General features: G+C 42.7%; 2 protein-coding genes across 6 annotated transcripts in view; one reads left to right on the top strand and one right to left on the bottom strand.

Moving 5' to 3' along the window:
- The window catches only part of LOC129862150 (basic helix-loop-helix ARNT-like protein 1), a 30,249-nt gene extending 21,475 nt beyond the window's left edge, over window positions 1–8,774 (top strand). For both annotated transcript variants that reach the window (XM_055933529.1, XM_055933531.1), the window contains exons 3-20: window positions 1,254–1,311; window positions 1,452–1,599; window positions 1,907–1,927; window positions 2,099–2,134; window positions 3,160–3,198; window positions 3,480–3,637; window positions 3,744–3,823; window positions 3,905–3,997; window positions 4,113–4,230; window positions 4,683–4,832; window positions 5,510–5,756; window positions 6,148–6,254; window positions 6,366–6,516; window positions 6,697–6,782; window positions 7,061–7,169; window positions 7,465–7,552; window positions 7,749–7,845; window positions 8,021–8,774. In XM_055933529.1, the coding sequence (XP_055789504.1) occupies window positions 1,299–1,311; window positions 1,452–1,599; window positions 1,907–1,927; window positions 2,099–2,134; window positions 3,160–3,198; window positions 3,480–3,637; window positions 3,744–3,823; window positions 3,905–3,997; window positions 4,113–4,230; window positions 4,683–4,832; window positions 5,510–5,756; window positions 6,148–6,254; window positions 6,366–6,516; window positions 6,697–6,782; window positions 7,061–7,169; window positions 7,465–7,552; window positions 7,749–7,845; window positions 8,021–8,178 (1,899 nt within the window). In that variant the 5' untranslated portion in view covers window positions 1,254–1,298 and the 3' untranslated portion in view covers window positions 8,179–8,774. The remainder of the gene's footprint in view (window positions 1–1,253; window positions 1,312–1,451; window positions 1,600–1,906; window positions 1,928–2,098; window positions 2,135–3,159; window positions 3,199–3,479; window positions 3,638–3,743; window positions 3,824–3,904; window positions 3,998–4,112; window positions 4,231–4,682; window positions 4,833–5,509; window positions 5,757–6,147; window positions 6,255–6,365; window positions 6,517–6,696; window positions 6,783–7,060; window positions 7,170–7,464; window positions 7,553–7,748; window positions 7,846–8,020) is intronic.
- A 1,243-nt stretch (window positions 8,775–10,017) lies between these two features.
- Window positions 10,018–17,600, bottom strand: LOC129862151 (BTB/POZ domain-containing protein 10-like). 4 transcript variants are annotated; one of them, XM_055933533.1, is made up of 8 exons: window positions 17,193–17,600; window positions 14,716–14,909; window positions 13,910–14,219; window positions 13,722–13,824; window positions 12,396–12,516; window positions 11,788–11,985; window positions 11,292–11,402; window positions 10,018–10,838 (listed from the first exon to the last, which is right to left on the bottom strand). In XM_055933533.1, the coding sequence occupies exons 1-8, from the start codon at window positions 17,309–17,311 to the stop codon at window positions 10,534–10,536; spliced, it is 1,461 nt and encodes a 486-aa protein (XP_055789508.1). In that variant the 5' UTR covers window positions 17,312–17,600; the 3' UTR covers window positions 10,018–10,533. The 4 variants fall into 4 exon arrangements, with proteins under 4 accessions (XP_055789508.1, XP_055789507.1, XP_055789509.1 ...); XM_055933532.1 differs by having other exon boundaries at window positions 17,197–17,598; XM_055933534.1 differs by lacking the exon at window positions 17,193–17,600 and adding an exon at window positions 16,706–16,958.
- Between the last annotated feature and the right edge of the window lie 2,654 nt (window positions 17,601–20,254).

Below are 20,254 nucleotides of genomic sequence, written 5' to 3'. Positions count from 1 at the left end.
GGTTCTTGGTTAGTTAGGTTGGCTTTGTGGATGCTACCTGTGCTGTGAAAAATGTCTGTCCTTCTTTGTATTTGGTGGTGAGCTAACATAAATATACGTGCTGTTTTCGCTGTAAAACATTTTAAAAATTGGACATGTTGGCTGGATTCACAAGATGTGTACCTTTCATTTGCTGTATTGGACTTGTTAATGTGTGAAAGTTAAATATTTCTAAAAAATATATTTTGAATTTCGCGCTCTGCCTTTTCAGTGGAATGTGGGAGGAGTTCCGCTGGCGGAACGCTGGAGCGGTAAAGGTTAAGATACATGTGAACTTGACATGAGGCAGCCTAGTATGTATATAGGTAGGCTAATAGACGGATTGGTTGTTTTAGCAACAAAACCGATGCGTGCACAGCTGTGGCAAAACAGACAGGGTTGGCTTAGATTTTTCACAACATGTAAACTATATTTAATATCCAATGTTGATTGAAAAAATAAATACGTTCGCATAATAAGCATTTGTTGTCTCTCAAATATGTCATTAGTTTGTTAGCTAGCTAGTGAATATTTGCCATATTAGCATTGACATGAAATCAGTCAAACACCTCAAAACAAGACATGGTATCAAGAACAAGATGAAATTAGCTGAATCGAGTCACTTGCAATACCCCACATAGAGGTTTCTTGTCATTGTTGGTAGCTACCTGGCGATCCAGAATCACAACTCATAGACTTCTGCCTCATTGATGCGTGCACAGCATTTTCGTGACGTTGTCAGCAAACCCATCTATAACCCTGGCCGGTGGCTGGGCTTCTATCTGCTCTTTACTGACTCAGCACTTTGATGGTAGAGTTGCATAAGTGCCACTGATGTATTGAAAAATGCCAGTTGGGCGAGGTATGGTATGATGTGCATTTGACGCAGTATGACCCATTTTTAAGGCCCCTGTTTGATAATGAGGCGACACTGCATTTTTGTGATGCAGTGAGACAATTGTCCTTCCTGTCCATTCCTATTCCTTCAAGATCAATTAGTAATCCAGACATGTCCGAAATGGCATGTTTTCCCTGAGGTATCCTGGCAACCAGTCTAGTCTCTAGCAGACCCCATAATCATGTGGGTGGGGCAAGTGCACAGTGTGAAATTCCCACTCTGTCATGATTCTCACAAGGAGAACAAAATTGACTTAATTGTGTTTTTGTGAAGAAATTAAATGTCCAAAGATTCAGTGTTCTGATTTTAAATGAACGTAATACATTTTCCCCTCCAGAGCAGAGCAATTGCAAATGGATGGAAGGAAATTCCAGAAGCTGTAATGAACATTTGTGGTGAGTGAGACTCATTTTGTGCCTTGCTTTCTCAGGAATTTTTCCTGAATACATTTGAATGATCCTTTCTCCAAATAGGTCAAAGTAAACTGTACAGCTTGAGATTTACAGTCTAGCTCTAATTCATGTTTCTGTTTCAGATTATCTAATGGCAGACCAAAGAATGGACATTACCTCTACGATGAATGAGTTCATGTCCCCCAGCTCCACCGAGCTGATCAGCAGCTCCATCAACACCCAAGGCATGGACTACACCCGCAAGAGGAAGGGCAGCACCTCCGACTACCAGTAAGCACCTACCGTAACCATCGTCAAATCATTGTGGCCTTGCACTCAGTCACCTTAGTCTCCCACCAGTCAGTGCTGAAGATGATGGGTTCACTGAGTTCTACATTTAAGATGTAGTAATTAACGCTCCGACTTTGCTAGCCATAGTTATGGGGAAATTTGTACATCCATTAATAACCTTAAAAAAAATGGTATTGTGCTATATTGACTCATTTGTAAGTCTACACAGTAATTTTCCTGCCATCTGTTACTGATCCACAGTCATCTGACAACAGAAGGATTTATGCGTTATTTTGTTTCTTTACAGAATTGATGGATTTTCTTTCGAGTAAGTATGAAACGGTGTCTAATATTTTACCTTTGTCTGTTAGGCTTACCTTCTTTTTTTGAGGGGGGACACTGAATAGTGTAGTGCAAATGGATAGTAGGAAACTGTTAAACATTATTCGTAATCTAATGTGGTTCAGTAAAACTAATGGCATCTGATTATCTTCCACAGCGAGAGCAGTATGGATACAGACAAGGATAAGCTTAGGTAAGCGTTTTGGCAGCAAAAGGCATGAATTACAGTATAAAGAAAAGCTTAGTTTTGCCATGTTATTGGTTATAAATTGTACAGGGGAGACAGATGTTGGGTTAAGATAGTGGTTTCACTGCAAAATTGAGTAGGTATTAAATCTATTTTCATACGATTTGCATGGTGAGACAATGGTAACATTGTGGAGGGTTATATACACTGTGTAAAAAACATTAGAAACACCTTCCTAATATTGAGTTGCACCTCCTTTTACTCTCAGAACAGCCTCAATTTGTCGGGTCAAGGACTCTACAAGGTTTTTAAATGTTTATTTAACTAGGCAAGTCAGTTAAGAACAAATTCTTATTTTACCCCGGTCAAACCCTCCCTTAACCCAGATGATGCTGGGCCAATTGTGCGCCACCCTTTGGGACTCCCGATCACGGCCGGTTGTCATACAGCCTGGGATCGAACCAGGGTCTGTTGTGAAGCCTCTAGCACTGAGATGCAGTGCCTTAGACAGCTGCGCCACTCGAGAGAGGTGTCAAGCGTTCCACAGGGATGCTGGCCCATGTTGACTACAATGCTTCCCACAGTTGTCTTTGGCTGGATGTCCTTTGGGTGGTGGACCATTCTTGATACACACAGGAAACTGTTGAGCATGAAAAACCCAGCAGCTTTGCAGTTCTTGACACACTCAAACTACCATACTGTACCCTGTTCAAAGGCACTTAAATCTTTTGTCTGGCCCATTCCCCTTCTGAATGGCACACACACAATCCATGTGTCAATTGTCTCAAGGCTTAAAAATCCTTCTTTAACCTGTCTCCTCCCCTTCATCTACACTGATTGAAGTGGATTTAACAAGTGACATCAATAAGGGATCATAGCTTTCACCTGGTCATTATGTCATGGAAAAAGCAGGTGTTCCTAATGTTTTGTACAATCCACTCAGTGTATGTACCATTACATAACCTGTGTGGAACAGTGGCGAAGTGAAACGGTTTCTACTAAAACGTCTCTCCTTTTTTCCCTTCTTCCAGGGATTGTGGTGATCATCAGGGGCGGATCAAAAATGCCAGGTACCCAGACTCATTCCCGATTCCTAATGTTTCACTTAAAAGTCTCTCTCGGCAATGAATATGCATAGTGTTTCCACTGACCTGGCACGTGGTTAAACTCCAGGATAAAATATATTCTAATCTCTCTTTCCAGGGTGAATTAAATGCTCCTTTTTAATTAGACAGAGAAATCCTCGTGTCCCATCGATGAATAGGCACTTTATATAGTCTATAGATTGCACTGTGTAACAGAAGGACTGGGAGTTGTTCTAACAGTTTGCTTCATGCTACTCTGCCAATAGGGAGGCACACAGTCAGATTGAGAAGAGGCGCAGAGACAAGATGAACAGCTTTATAGACGAGCTGGCGGCGCTAGTGCCTACTTGCAACGCTATGTCCCGCAAGCTGGACAAACTCACAGTCCTACGCATGGCTGTCCAGCATATGAAGACATTACGAGGTGAGATACAGACAAAGCGACTGCAGGCAAATTATCATTGGACATCATAGAGATTGTAACTTGATCATTAAATAATTAAAATACAACTTTTTCTGTTTCTGTACAGGCGCAGCGAACCCATACACAGAGGCGAACTACAAGCCGTCTTTCCTGTCCGATGATGAATTGAAGCACTTAATATTGAGGGTAGGTTCAAGCACTCCTCTAACTCCTTTCTGCTAAGTTGCTCTCTGGGTAAGCCTGATGACACAAACCTCATTATTTTAGGCTGCTGATGGCTTTCTGTTTGTCGTCGGATGCGATCGTGGGAAGATCCTCTTCGTCTCTGAGTCTGTTTACAAGATCCTCAACTATAGCCAGGTACGTCTACATTCCTGTCCAATGTCCTACTGTTATACTATATTTTCCGTTGTACTATGTCAGACCATATCTGAGCTCACAAATGTTAATTTCCAGTCAATCCCTCTCTCCCCAGAACGACCTAATTGGCCAGAGTCTGTTTGATTACCTGCATCCTAAAGACATCGCCAAAGTCAAGGAGCAACTGTCGTCATCGGATACAGCACCCCGGGAGCGACTCATCGACGCCAAAAGTAAACTCCCTCCTGGGGGGGAGTCTTAAATACATTATTAATGCTTCATGTCTTAGTAGATACTGAATGTAAATACTGCTTTATGCCTTATGTAAATAATATTGTGAATTGTTTTTAGATACTACTGCACTGTTACATACTACTGCACTGTTGGCGCTAGGAACACAAGCATTTTGCTACACCCGCAATAACATCTTCTAAATATGTGTATGTGACCAATACATTGTGATTTGATTTGATGCCAGTTGCCAAAATACTGGCAGTTTACCTGCTATATTATGTGTGTAAACAGCATGATTTATGGTCCACCGTAAATGTATAGACCATGTACGAGTACCTTATAAGAGTAGAATGCTTTTAACATTGTATGCAAGTTATTTCTAAAGCTATTGTGGATGATTAGCCCACAATGTTCAGCAGTGGTCTTATACGATTTGATTGGTCTCCCTCAGCTGGCCTGCCAGTGAAGACTGACATTACCCCTGGGCCGTCTAGACTGTGCTCCGGAGCCAGACGTTCTTTCTTCTGCCGGATGAAATGTAACCGGCCCTACGTCAAAACGGAGGACAAGGACTTCCCCTCCACCTGCTCAAAAAAGAAAGGTTCCTATCTCAAGATCTAGGCCTCCTTCCCTGCTATCTTTACTTTGTTTACTCAGAAACCTGGCATCACAGATCATTAGCATCATGCTAGCATTACAGTGAGAGCACAGGATGTATGCTACTGTGTACCAAATGGCTAATAAACAATATGCTTATTGTTGAACTTAAATATGATTACTTTTTATTTCACCTTTATTTAACCAGGTAGGCCAGTTGAGAACAAGTTCTCATTTACAACTGCGACCTGGCCAAGATAAAGCAAAGCAGTGCGACACAAACAACAACACAAAGTTACACATGGAATAAACAAACATAGTCAATAACACAATAGGAAGAGAAAAAAAGGCCGTAGTGCAGCCAAGAAATATTGATGTGCTGCGATTTAAAACCATTGAGTAAGAAAAGCTGCGTAGGTCATGCAAAACAGAATGCAAATCTCCAGTTGGGCTCTCGCTGAATATTCTAGTGCTAATTAATATTTTATCTAGGAAAACATTCTCTCCTTGATTGACCGTTGATTCAGATACAGGCTAGTATTACTTGTTTGCTGGTGGTTTTCTCATTAAATCTGTCATTTAACACTTGACCTTAAGTCATGGCCCACCGACGTAAACCGATGGATAACTTACCATTGTGTGGGAGGAAATATTTTTATAGTGGTTATTTTTTACCTTCAGCCGACCGCAAGAGCTTCTGCACGATCCACAGTACTGGCTACCTGAAGAGCTGGCCGCCCACCAAGATGGGTTTAGACGATGACAACGAGCCCGACAACGAGGGCTGTAACCTCAGCTGCCTGGTGGCCATCGGCCGGCTGCACCCCCACATCATCCCCCAGCCCTCCCATGAGGACATCCGCGTCAAACCCACTGAATACGTCTCCCGCCATGCCATCGACGGGAAGTTCGTCTTTGTTGACCAGAGGTACGATGATGAAGAGTATGCCTTAATTTTACTATGACATTTTTGGTTTATGATTTTATGTGTGCTAGTCATTCATCAAGTTGGCCAATGAAACACACATTTTAGAAGTATGGTTTAAACTAATATTTGAAGAGGCAACAAATCATATGTAAATTCTCATCTTCAACCACCGTTCACCCAAAATAGCCTCACTATATTTGATGAATTAATCTCCTGCTAACAGCTTGACACCTCACAAGCCATTATTACTCATGATGAAGGGTAATCAAACTTTCATAAAAATGTCAGTGAACTGATTCATGTTCATAGAAAACGCTCCGGTGCCATTTTTAAAGACTTGTCAAAAACAATTAGAAAAGCACAGAGTTTCTTATCTATCTTCTCTATTCAGGGCCACAGCCATTCTTGCGTACTTACCCCAGGAGCTTCTAGGCACCTCCTTCTACGAGTATTTTCATCAGGATGATATTGGCCACCTGGCAGAATGTCACAGACAAGGTATGGGATTAGCTGTCCGGCACGACACATTTCTTTGTGATTTACATCTTACTATATTTAGTCACCACATTTTGTTTTCTGAACTTGCATCCTGGGTATCTTGTTTCACAGTGCTGCAGATGAGAGAAAAGATCAACACAAACTGTTACAAGTTCAAGATTAAAGATGGCTCCTTCATCACGCTGAGAAGCTGCTGGTTTAGTTTCATGAATCCCTGGACCAAAGAGGTGGAGTACATCGTCTCCACAAACACAGTGGTCTCGTAAGTCGCCCTTCTCTCTCTATCCTAGCTATGATGTTTACATGGGAAGGAATACTGTACAAATTTGAAGTGGTGCTTCATTGATTGTTGTAGAGCTAACTGGTAGTGTTTATTCAGTGGATGTACTGTTTTAGTACTTGAAACACTGGTCCTGATGTTGCTGTCTGAATGCTTCTCTAGATGCAGTATGCTAGACGGTGCAGACCCCTATCCTCAGTCTGCTGCTTCCCCCACAGCCTCTATGGACAGTGTGCTGACGTCAGAAGGTGACATTGAATGTTGTAAAAGAAAGCATGCTTATGCTTTATTTACTTCCTTGGAACAAGAACTGAGATGTCAGCTGATTCTCTCTGTACACCAACATACAACTATAACGAATAGCTTTCTTTTTGATAATGTAATGTATCTGTGTTTTAAAATTCTAAAGCATCTGTTGAGATCTCACAACAAGACTCGGTATAGGAGCATTGGACCAAATGTGAAAATGCAATGTTCTCAGTCAGTCCAGGAGCAGGCAATGTGATTGTCATGTGTGTGATTGCAGGTGGAGGGAGACGGGCTATTCAGACGGTGCCAGGCATCCCTGGTGGAACACGGGCAGGTGCCGGCAAGATCGGCCGTATGATCGCAGAGGAGGTGATGGAGATTCAGAGGTGAGAGATGGAGAGAGTTTAGGCAGAAAATGGATGACGCCTTGTTAATAGTTGCAGAACCATTTTAAAACAACACAGAGACCATAAAGCCTCTCGTTCGGTTCTAACTTTTCTCTACTCGTCCCCCTGCTCTCAGGTATCGATACACCCTTCATCAAAAATGTACAGGCTTGCAAATGAATCTGTTCAGTTAGGCTACGTCAGCTGTGATGAATTACCTGGAGCTGAAGGTGTTTTAGATTATTATCTCACAGAACCCTGGTGTAATGGTATTGTCTGTTCTTCTCTCTACCAGGACCAGAGGCTCAACACCCTCTAGCTGTGGCTCCAGCCCCCTGAACATCAGCACCCCCCCTCCAGACTGCTCTCCAGTGGGCAAGAGGGTGAGTCTAAGGGAGACTCACAATAAGAACCTCCAATAGAACTGTCTGGCACAAGAAATTGATACTTTGCTCGCATTGCTGATTGGATGTTGTGCTGATCCAGTATTGTCTGTTGAGTACTTGAAGTCAGGCATCTGTCCTGTGGCTGAAAGCTGGTCTTCTATCTAGACCACCACTGACCTATTTGTTCTTGCAGATTCAAAATGGTGGGACACCAGACCTTCCGTCGGCAGGAACGCTACCAGGAGGACCTGACTCCATTGGATACCCATACTCCAACCAGTCCATTATGAGTAAGTAACCATGTCCACCATTTTCAACAAATGTTCCAAACACTAATATTGCAAACACTGAATCCTCCCCATTCAAGTAGATGTGTAGTATTTATGCAGGTAAAAATCTAACCTGTACAGTATCAAAAACCAGTCATGTAACTGACAACAGCGTTTTCCCTCACCACCCCTGTAGGTGACAACTCTCATCTCAGCATTGACATCATGGACGAGCCAGGCTCCAGCAGCCCCAGTAACGATGAGGCAGCCATGGCTGTGATAATGAGTCTCCTGGAGGCTGACGCAGGCCTTGGGGGCCCCGTGGACTTTAGTGACTTACCCTGGCCCTTGTGATGACGGCCCAAGAGGAACGAGGCATAGCATTGCTGTTGGAACTCTTGGGCTAAGGCCCACAGAACTATGTCAAGACCCTGAATTGATGATGCAGTGGCATCATCAGGAACCATGGCACTGTGGGACTTATTGGAGCCGAGACCTCCAAGTTGGGACTGGGACAGGTCATTTCAAAGTATACCTGTAGGTGCCCTCCCTAGCTTGCTGCTGGACATTCTTCCATTGACCTTCACCACAGGATAATTCAGCATTTTTCAATGGCTATTGTCCTGCATTATCCTACCAGGGATTTCTATTGAAAACCTGTTTGTGTTTGGATGTTTTTACACTACAGTACACATTGGTTTTCCTTGTTGGATAACCCCATTTGAAAATGTTATCAAATCTTTAAATAGTATCATGTAAAAAAAATACTTTATGCAAAATATATGGTGTGTGTATTGTATCAGCAGTGAAATATTAATTGTGTCAGCAGTTAAATATTTTTTATTAAAAGTTTGTTTTGTATCTCTTTCCAGAAGACTTCGAGCTATAAACAGAATTTGATGCAGTATGTTATTGACACTAATGAATAAATTGTATCCATATTTACAATGTTCAAATGTCACTCTCATACTATCAGAAGCATTCTGAACATGAATCCGAGGGTGGGTGAGTGAATCATTCAGGGAATTGCGTGTAACGGAAGCAATTCAATTAATTTATTTCACAGATTTCCGCCATTGAGCCTATTGGTGCAACGCTGGGATATTTTTATCATGTTGCCATCCAGTGGCAGAAATTCAGTCAGTCAGAGATAACAGGACTGCATTGCTAATGTGGTGAGGAGAAACGCCTGGAAAGACAAACTGAGCTGATGGAAGCCAGTTAATAACATCCGCACACAAGGATTTTAGGTCATATTTGAATATTAAAAAAGCAATATAACATAGTTACTGGTTTTAAATAATTTGAATTAATGAGGAATATGTTACAGCCTTAAGATTAAGGAATCTGGCATTGGAGGACAGGACACATTTTCCTACATTGAGAATTATTAGAGAACCTTGCATTCAATAAAGGTATGGTCTGCATGATACTCATGCAACGTGTAAGCAAGACTGATCCCCACTGCTAGATACCTTGACATCCAGCAGCTGCTGACCATCACCACAGTAGCTGTTTACCACTTATAGGCCCAGTGCAGTCAAATGGGATTTCTGTGTTTTATATAGGTTGGAATAATACTGTGAAAATGATAATACCCTTTTAGTGTAAGAGCTGTTAAGAAAGACCGCCTGACATTTCGGCCTGTTTTTGTTGGGATGGCATTGTGGCCTGCCTGGTGTCATTACCAGGCGGCAAATTAGTTAGACCAATAAGAGTTCCAAACCTCTGCCAAGAACAGTTTTCAGTTTTTCCCTCCCAACACAGACCACTCTCAGCAAAACGTATTGCTTGAGAAATAGCTCTTTGCTAGGAAGCGGTTTCTTTAATTGAAAACAATCACAATAAGGTACTTAGTTATCCACAAAAAAATTGATATGGAGATAAAAACAGCTACACTGGACCTTTTAAGTTCAGTATACAAGCTATTGATGACTGAGTCAGCTGATAAAGTGTGACTATGTTAGGCTTGCTCTTCAGTTTCAAGTGTTGGACCATATTGGATCTTTACGCTCCATTGACTCAGTAGGAGTGGCTAATGAACAACATGTCAGCTTAGCATGGGTCCTCTACACCACAAGCAGACATTGCGAATATATAGCAATGTGATAAGAAAAATTGTCAATTAAATAATATATTATACGCATTGACAAATTGGGATACGATTCTCAATCAAACTGATGGAGTCATGAATGATGAAAGTGAGATGAATACAAATGTATTTATTCTGAGACCAAAGCATCACAGCGAGGCTTCTCTGGTGGTGGAGTACCTATAGTAAGATTCTAAATCCGCACCGCCATACCACATCACCAGGGGCAGGGGAAGTGGAGAAAACCAAACCCTTTAGGAACTACTGTACTGTAACTACACAGCAGCACCACACACACAACTCATCACATGAGGACCCACAGACAAGTTTATTGTGATATAATCTGCTTTTCCCCCCCTTCAAAATGAAAATAATACGTCAAATATTCTTAATAAAAATAAATCTCCTTTGGTTAGTTAAAAAAACAGTGCAGACAGTGCAATGAGGCAATCGTTTACTGTGTGCTTTGCTTCTCCTTCCTTGGCTATTGACAGTATATACCAGTTATCTTTTGAGGCTTGTAAAGGCAATGTGGTTTCTGCTGCCCAACTTGCTTGTCACTACAGTGCTCTGTGGAGGGAGAAGAGGGGGGAGCGGAGGGGGACGGGGGCCCAGTCTCAGACAGCCGGTGAGGGGGCTTCTGGGTCTGGCTCGTAGTGATAACTTGGCTGAGGCTGGATGTCCAGTTCATCCACCTGAGGACCAGGGTGCATGTTAACCAGCTGGTCCTGGGGAATGTCTGCAGCGGCAGCTGCCAGGTTGGTGATGGACTTGCTCTTCACACACTGGAAGTCAACATGGCGACTCTTGCCCTCCTCCTTCTCCCAGGACATGCGGATGAAGGGCCTCTGGACGTAGTTGTAGATTACCTCTGGCCGGCTGCCGGGACGTTTCTTCACCTTCTCCTTGTAGGTGGGGTAACCTGGGAGGATAAAAACAGAAATGTTGGTTTGGGAGTTAGTGACATTTACGTTTTCTGTTCAAATACTTCTCATCTATTAAACAAAAATTGTTTAATGATTGTTTAATGTTGTATTAGAAGTATATTTATACAAAAAGTGTGGTCTTCAATATTTTTTACCCAGTTGGGGTAACCCTTTACTATATTGAGTTGCTCTTATACCTGCAATAACACGTTTATTACTCTACTAGTAACAACATTGTCACATGCTGTAACATAGTAATAGGGCCTGTTAGTATTACATACTAATAATGGATGAGTGATTCTGGTAATTACAGGATTACTATGTAGGCTTAAGAGTAACTAGTGTTACTTTTAAGTGTTATCAGAAATTGTATAGACATGAAAGTAAAACTTCTTGATTGACATTATGTGCAACAAGGAACAAGGCAGTTTAGTGATGATCCACCATACCTTCAATTCCTAGTCTGATTTTCTTAAGTCCTCTTTCTTTTAATACTGATTTGGCAACGTCACGATTCTCTATGTACTTGAAGAATCTGTACAGTTTTGTGCTGTATATAACTGTAAAGAAAAAATAAAAAGTATTATTGTTTATATAATTAAATGTCATACATATTCTAAGTAAAATAACACAGGCATTCAAGCAATACAGATAAAGCAGGTGAACTAGTGCACTCAAAGTCTATTTCCTGTGTTTTGTATCATATTTGTACAACAGCTGATGAAACACTTGTTTATTTTTTACCACTTTAATGAAAAACTATTAGAGTAAGTAACGTGTTACCCAGAACTAATGCACTGGGCCTTTAACATGTCATCCCAGTCAATTATAATCTCGGGCAATTATTTTCACAGCGATACAAACCACTCATGGGTGACTTGATGAAATGGCTTGCTTGTAAACTACTATATCAACAGAGCCGGTGAGGTGAATGACCTGACTCACTCTGAGAATACTCCTCTCCCATCTGCGGAGGGTACTCCTCGTCCCAGTCCACCACGTCGTCGTCTGTCAGGACCACTACGTGACACTCCCTCTCTCCGTTCTGGGCGCTGGCCACCATCAGAGGCAGCACCATCTCCTCTAAGTAAAACTCAAACTGACGCCTCGCCCCATCGTTGGACAGCTCGTGCATGAGTGCACCTGGAAAATAGGAGCAGGTGGAGTGAGACAACCAAACTTAGTTTATATATCAGGGTGAGAACTACACTCAAGCATGCACGCGACACACACACTCAAGCATGCACGCGACACACACACACACACGTGAGGAAAAATAGACACATCCACATTTAAAACAATGTCAATCAATAGCCCACATTGTGGAAACTCTGCAATCATCTGACATGCATCAAACCTGTAAGCTAATACTGACTGTGACACCTACTCACCCACAACATGTCAAGACCTCCACAACACCAAACATACAGCAGGCTAAATAAACCTAGCATCTAATACAGAACAATGATATGGAATGAAATATTACATGTCTATTATCATGTCATTATAATGAGAAAAAGAGGGCCTGATGGCATATAGCTATATACACTCACTGAGGTCTCTACACTTGATGGTGCTGTAGTCGAAGGAGATGCAGAGGTAGTCACATGCTTCTCTCAGCTCGGGAATGGAGATACCATCAGGACAGCGGATTATCCCAGACTTGTAGTAATCCTGCCATTTAAAAGTCACACAGGAAAAACCAACAGGCAGCCATCACGGAGGCTGGTCTGCGCACACACAGAACAGAGCCTTCAGACAACAGCAAATGGCAGTGACGTCACTGTCTTCCTACCACCCCCACAGACCCATTTACAGCCAGAGAAACATGGAGATCATTCAAGTATAACACTGAAAAGAAAATGGATGGAGGCTGCAGCAGCAACGCTGGGCTATTCACAAGATAGTGCCTGAAACGTCTGTTAGCTTGCTCTGTGCCCTGAATGCTAACGCTGCCAGCCATATTTTTCCTCTCTCCCTGCTGTTTTAGTCGGGTCGCCTTTGGCAGTAGAGCTCTTCACATGCCGAGCACAGATCTGTACAACGAGACTGTTCAATACTGACAATCCAAGATAAGCCTTGAAATCAAACAAAGAAGTGCATTCTGCATGTTCTTGAGTCCCGACTATCCACATTAGCCTCTCTACCCCATACAAATAGGCATAGAGATGCGAAATTGCTACACGCTGACATGCTAGAACAACATACAGCCTGTGAGTCACACAGAAAGCTGCTCTTGAGCCTGAAATAACATCCAGAAACCCTATGATACACACACAAACATATGCCATTACCTGGTTGCTCTCCTCCCCTGTGTCTCTGGAGAGTTAAGTGGAACAGCGGGGCGAACAAACACAAAAATGAAAGCACTAACATGTTGTACAGCATTAGTATCTCTGATCCCGGTCAATGTGCCTTATGTAACACTGATTATTTGCCCTGCATTTCCACACTTCCGCAAAAATACACAATATATCAGACGGACAACCTCAGAGATTGTTTGTGAACAATCTTATTTGTCATGGTATTACTAGAAAGTAATTGCATACAAATTCACTATAAACCCTTGAATAATCTGGAAATTATGCTGCAACCATATGCAAATAAAATATGTATTGACCCCTATACATTTGGCCACTTCCCAATCTCTGGTAATTGAATAATAAAGGTGCTTGTTTTAGATAGGTCAGAACACTGAATGCCTATTCTTCTTCTTAATAAAATATATAGGGGATGGATAGAAGGATCGGTGCGAGAACGTATTTTCCATTCCATTCATGAATGAGCATCAGCGTAATCCTTCACTTCCTCAATACCAACCCATCTCTGGGGACATTAGGTGAAACTGTATGTCATTATCAAACCAGAATGAGTCTTACCAGGATAGCTCTAAAAACAGTTGAGCTGATTCCATCTGCCACCTCAAATTCCCCTTTGTCATTGGGCCTGGTAAAATTGTATTCCCTCCCGGATCCAAACATTCTACGAGAAAGGAAAACATTTGGTTTGAAATGAACTATCCCTTTAATTTTCTGTAATATCCCTTTGATAAAATATGTTGCTGTACCTTCCCAGCATGGTGTTGGGCTGAGCAGTGAAGATAGCCGGGTCCACCACGAAGCGGGTGTTGTCCACGATCAGAGTGACCCTCTCGGCCGTCCGCAACGTGCGCGCCCCCTCCTTGGCGTTCTCATAGACGTAGATGAGGTCACAGGGGCCGTGGACGTGTCCGTGGCCCAGGCCCTTACAGTGGGCCTCTTTGCTGAACAGGCTGCTGCTGCTCACTGCGATGCAACTGGGCCCCACCGACATCATGGCCCTGGGCGGCCGAGGGCTTGACGACCTGGAGGAAGAACCACCCTCGCCCCGCTCTCGATCTGGAAGAGACAAACAGACAGAGTACCATAGGTAAGGCGCTAACACTGCGGTCTCATAACACTGTTGCTGGTTGCCATAAGGATGAAAAAAGGCATTGAAAGCTTTCGCAAGAGCCAAAATGCTTTCCTTTCAATGCTTGATTATTCAACTGTTACTGTAGCAATTTAAACATCATTCAGTTCGGTCATTGGCTTAATTCCCAGAGTGGGTCCAGACTGAGTAGCAGTCTTATGACTACCGTGGCTCCTCCTCTGGGTGAGGCTTTAAGGAGATTTCTACGTGAGGAAACCACTTCAGACACTGATTTTGTGTAGTTAGAAAGGGCCTCAATCTAACAGCTGGACCTGAGGCATCCGAGACAGCCTTGTTATGTCAGTGTCTCATCACTACACTGTGTGGTTCTGTCGCATAGCAGTAATGGATTACAGAATGAGCAATGGGTACAGCCAGGGTGTTGTTCCAGTGATGGAGATGAAACACTGGGAAGCTACTCACCACTGTTGTGCTGTCGGGTGGGAGAGGTGATGTTTCTGATGCAAGGGGTCAGCTGACCCTCGCCCCTCTCGTGGGAGGAGTCTCGGGAGCGGTCACTGTCCCTGCAGCGGTCGAGGCCTCCGCTGGCGCCATGCAGGTTCATGTTGACTAGGTCGGCCTCCAGTTGTGGGACTGCTGGGAGGCGGGGCTGGGCACTGAGAGAGCAGAAGATCACACACACCCAGTCAGAGATACACACATGAGCACTGAGGGAAAAGTGAACATTTTGCATGCTTCTCTGCAGAGAAAAGTGGGTAAAAGCCTGCAGTAAACTCATGTGAATCCTCTGTGCGAGAGGTAGAATTTTTTTTTGTAGTGCTGACCGCTGCAGAAAGATTGCCAATACAACACTACTGCTTGCTGCCTGCAGCTCAAGCCCTATACTCTGAGAAACACATTAGGGAATGAATCCATGTGAAACAATCCCATTGAACACCCCACTTAACTATGGGGACAACACATACGTTGGACTATTACTCCTCTTGGAGTGGCCTTTGTAAAATCTGAAATATTACACTGATGGAGCAGACTACCCACAATGCCTGAAGTACCAATAATAATTTGTTCTTAACTGACTTGCCTAGTTAAAAAAAAAGGTTAAATAAAATAAAAAATAAATAAAACCAAACACCTTCAAAAATAATATGTATTTCCCATTGAAGCATTTAAACGTAAAACTCTACTGTCTGTTGCAGAAGAGCCTTTCTCCAGGGAAATTGAGAAACTGGTCATCCCATTGAGACAAGCAGATACAGAAGCAGGAAGCATTGTTCTGTTATCTGCAGCAGCCTCTTTACCTCTGAAACCGCTCTCACACCGTCTGGTTTGTCTAGTCTGGCCAGCGTGCCACACAGCAGGTCTCCCTAATAAAGAGCGGCTCCCGCCCCAGGGACGTGATTATGAAATATGATGAGGCTGAAGTGAATGCCCTTGGAGAGAATGGACTAGAGAGAGCAGCACATTGAGGAACTCTCAAAGACAGGAGAGCTTTAAAGAAACTGCTTTATAGTCCCTCCAATGGATGACGTCCGTCCACCTTCTAGTTCCCCATAGAAAACTGTGTCCACTCAACCATAACAAGGTCTGACATCTGAGTCCACTGCCTCCTCTACTGATGGAGTCCCAGAAAATGAGAAAAATCACAGACCTGGGGGACTGACTGGCTGACTCAGAGCAGCAGAAATCAGTCATTTCACTACACGTGGAGAACAACCAACTTATTACTTCATGCGGAAAAATAAGGCTGAATGTCATGTTGTTCAATTTTGTGTCCAAATAATTGCTGTCTATATTTTGGCAGCGGCTGAATGGATGCTAAACAGCGGTCCAGGATGCTAGCTCTCATCATGCAGTATGCAGGTCAGAGCCAGGCAGGCCTGCTCTACAGTATGAGAGTCCCCTACTCTTTGAGCAGCTTGTCCTCATTACTCCACCAGTATAGAATACTGCCATGTAAACAAAAACTGAACCAAAAAACAATGAGTAGACTATCCCCAGATGGTGTGTGGACTTTATCCTTTTGAGACATCTGAATAATAATTGTTTTAATCATTAGGTTGGGGAATGTGATTAAAAGCATTGGACAGCATTGGAGATGTCCGTGAATGTAGGAACAGCACAGGCTGGTTATGGAATGGTGCCCCTATTGCACTCAGCAGCAATTCAGGTCAGTAAACACAGCAGCATCAACCCCTTTAGGCTATCTACTCGACCTATTATCTACAATAGTTTGGCATAATTGGAATTTTTAATATAGGGTAGAATGTCCAACAGGAAGGATTTTTGACCAGATTGTTTAATGTATAAAACAAATCTTCTTCCAGTGCAAGAAGCAGGCAAGTCTAGCACGATCTGCAAACAATGGATCAGTGAGAGCGATAGCGTTCATCTCCTCTTTCATGCAGCAATGCAAAGCTATATCCATCCACAAATCAATGGCTCCCGCGATTACCTCACATAGAATCTTGAAAATAGCATTTTTTTCCACGAAATAACTTGGGATGCAAATTGCATGGTTGAATATTATATGACTGTGATAAGAGAGAAAAAATCCACAGATGCACTTGTGTTCTAGGCGTCTGCAGCATTGAGTCCCGTTACTTAAATAAAAAGGTCCCATCAATAATTTAGAGCGCTGAGTGCTGACTCTGCTACTTTGATGTTAAACAGAGAAGAATGCGCACTAGCGTCGAGGGTTTAACCCTTTACAAAAAGGTATATAAATAAACCCTATGCGTTCTGATCAGCAAACCAAGAAATTAGACACTTCCCTTTTAAAGACACACTCAGTCTTGCTTTATTTTCTCCTTTCCACATTGCTATTCATTACAATGCGTGGAAAAGCCGCATAAAAAACAAACACATCGAATTAATATTTACAAAATATAGGAAATCAACATATGCCATAAGAAACAGAATGAATAGGATGATGAGCATACCTACCCGTCTGTATCGCACGGCAAATTAAAGACAAAGCAGCACGGGATGAGCTGAGGGATGAAAGCACAAAGGACTTGGGCTCCTCCGAACAATGCAGGCTTGCCAGCCGGTTTAGCATAGTTGGGCATTACTTTCGAACTTCAGCATTATTTCGTAGGCTCCGATTCAACTTTCTAGCTGTGAGAGCACAGCCTGAAAATTCTCTTTCAAAAAGACTCGATCGCACCAATAACAAAAAAAATAGAGACAGGAGGGCCAGTCATTCAATTCAGACAGGGAGACCCGTAGATATGAATGGCAGTGCGCTTTTTTCACACGAAATCGAGTCAGACACACACAGAGCAAACCTCCTGACGTAGGCGTAGCCCGACCTCCCCGTCTACTCTCCAGATCATACCTCAGTGGTCCTGATACTGCCCGAGTTGACACGATTCTCCTTAGCAGCATCAAGCAGCATGGCTTGGCTGATTAAATAAAATAGCTGGCTTGCGGATGAAGGACATGACAGAGCACCATTTGACCTCTGGACTTGACTTGGCTGTCAACGAATATGCCAATATGTGCTTAAAATGTGTTCTGTTAGTTGATGTTAAATTATGTAATTTGAGCTAGAGATTTTCTTATAATGATTGACTCCCCAGATAAGGGCTATGATTGACAAGAGGTGTGTGGGGATTTTTTGAATAGTCCATCCAGAGATGTAGGACTACAACCATAGATGTATCAAATGATACCCAACACTTTGACACATGGTGCATATTGTGGACTGTTAATCATGCCATTCTCTTGCTTAATAAACACTTCATAACACTATTTGGATATTTGTATTTAATCTATAGGCTACTTTTCATTGTCTGAATTAAAATAATGTATCGAAATATACTTAGCTTCTTATGCCATTATCAAAAAGCCTGTTAATGCATGCAGATGTCAAATTATTGATTCAATCCGTACATGTTTACAATAATTGCAATTTGCAATGCAAGTGTAAGCTAGATTTTCAGTGAGTGTTTAGGTGGAAGAAGAAACATATCAATATGGTTGTCGTCATTGGGCTTAACTGATGGACCTTTGTGCATCTCTTCCACATGAGGAAATAGCCACCACAACTAAATACAGCAGTTTTTTACAGCAATTTTTGTCAGAGTGGCTGGTCGGGGGGCCAAACCAGGACGATGCAGGGCCAATTGTGTACCGCCCTATGGGACTCCCAATCACGGCCGGATGTGATACAGCCTGGGATCGAACCAGGGACTGTAATGACGACTCTTGCACTGAGATGCAGTGCCTTAGACCGCTGCGCCACTCGGGAGCCCAAGCGTATGAAATAAACACTATTATAAACTGGGTGGGTCAAGCCCTGAATGCTGATTGGCTGAAAGCCATGGTATATCAGACCGTATACCACGGGTATGACAAAAAATTATTTTTACAGCTCTACTTACGTTGGTAACCAGTTTATAATAGCAATAAGGCACCTCAGGGGTTTGTGATATATGGCCAATACTGATGGCGCCGATAGAGATGGCAGCTTCGCTTCAAGTCCTTAGGAAACTGTGCAGTGTTTCGTTTTTTTAATGTATTATTATATCTTACATTGTTAGCCCAGAAAACCTTAAATGTTATTACATATAGCAGGGAAGAACTATTGGATATCAGAGAGACGTCAACTTACCAGCACTACAATTTCCTCCCAAGTGGTATAACCCAGATCCTGCTCACGCTGCCGAGCTAGCTTCTCAAAACGCCGCCTCTCCGCTTTTGCTGCCTCCAACTCTGCTTTGGGGCGGCGATATTCCTCTGGCTCTACCCAGGGTCCTTTACCGTCCAGCTCGTCCTCCCATGTCCAGGAGTCCTGTGTAATGGGCCGCTGCTGCTGCTGTCGCTGCTGCCCGTTACTACGCTGCTTGGTCCGAGTTTGGTGGGTGGTTCTGTAACGGCAGCCTTCCTCCTCTTCACGAGAAGAGAAGGTGTAGCAGGGATCGGACCAACACGCAGCGTAGCCAGTGCTCAACATGTTTAATAAACTAATCTGTGGACACTTACAACAATACAAAAATAACAAACGTGGCAAACCGAAACAGTCCTCTCTGGTGAAACGAACACAAAGACAGGAAATAACCACCCACAAACCCCGACACAAAACAAGCCACCTAAATATGATTCCCAATCAGAGACAATACAAAACACCTGCCTCTGATTGAGAACCATATTAGGCCAAACATAGAAACAGACAAACTAGACACACAACATAGAATGCCCACCCAGCTCACATCCTGACCAACACTAAAACAAGTAAAACACACAAGAACTATGGTCAGAACGTGACAGCTGGCCTACACAATTACCCGACCTCAACCCATTTGAGATGGTTTTGGATGAGTTGGACTGCGGAGTGAAGGAAAAGCAGCCAACAAGTGCTCAGCATATGTGGGAACTCCTTCAAGACTGTTGGAAAAGTATTCCATGTGAAGCTGGTTGAGAGAATGCCAAGACTGTGCAAAGCTGCCATCAAGGCAAAGGGTGGCTACTTTGAAGAATCTAAAATATATTTTGATTGGTTTAATACTTTTTTGGTTACCCCATGATTCCATGTGTTATTTCATAGTTTTGATGTCTTCACTATTATTCTACAATGTAGAAAATAGTAAAACTAAAGAAAAACCCTTGAATGAGTCAGTGTGTCCAAACTTGATTGGTACTGTATGTTAGTAAATGTTGTATACAAAAATATCGTTAAACATCACACACAATATATAAACCTAGTACAATTGGAGCAGGCCAACCTTGCTGGAAGTCTGAAGGATTCTGTTTCAGCCAAGCAATAACACACCTGATTAAACTGATAAATTCTAATGAGTTGATAATCAAGTGTGCTATTGTGGGGCTGGAATAGAAGTCTGCTCATCCAGTAGATCAGGGATCACTGGAGCAAGGTTGGCCACTGCTAGTATGGAGTTGTTTTTGTTCCCCTGAAATGATGCTTTAGTAATAATAGCGTACAATTATCTATTGTTGTTTAGACTAAGATGTCTAATCTTTACATACAGGTAATCTTATT

This window comes from Salvelinus fontinalis, chromosome 9 (assembly GCF_029448725.1).
Source record: "Salvelinus fontinalis isolate EN_2023a chromosome 9, ASM2944872v1, whole genome shotgun sequence".
In the NCBI taxonomy this organism is placed as follows: Eukaryota; Metazoa; Chordata; class Actinopteri; order Salmoniformes; family Salmonidae; genus Salvelinus; species Salvelinus fontinalis.
The sequence above is the reverse complement of the archived record's forward strand: the minus strand, read 5'-3'. Positions and strand labels throughout refer to the sequence as shown.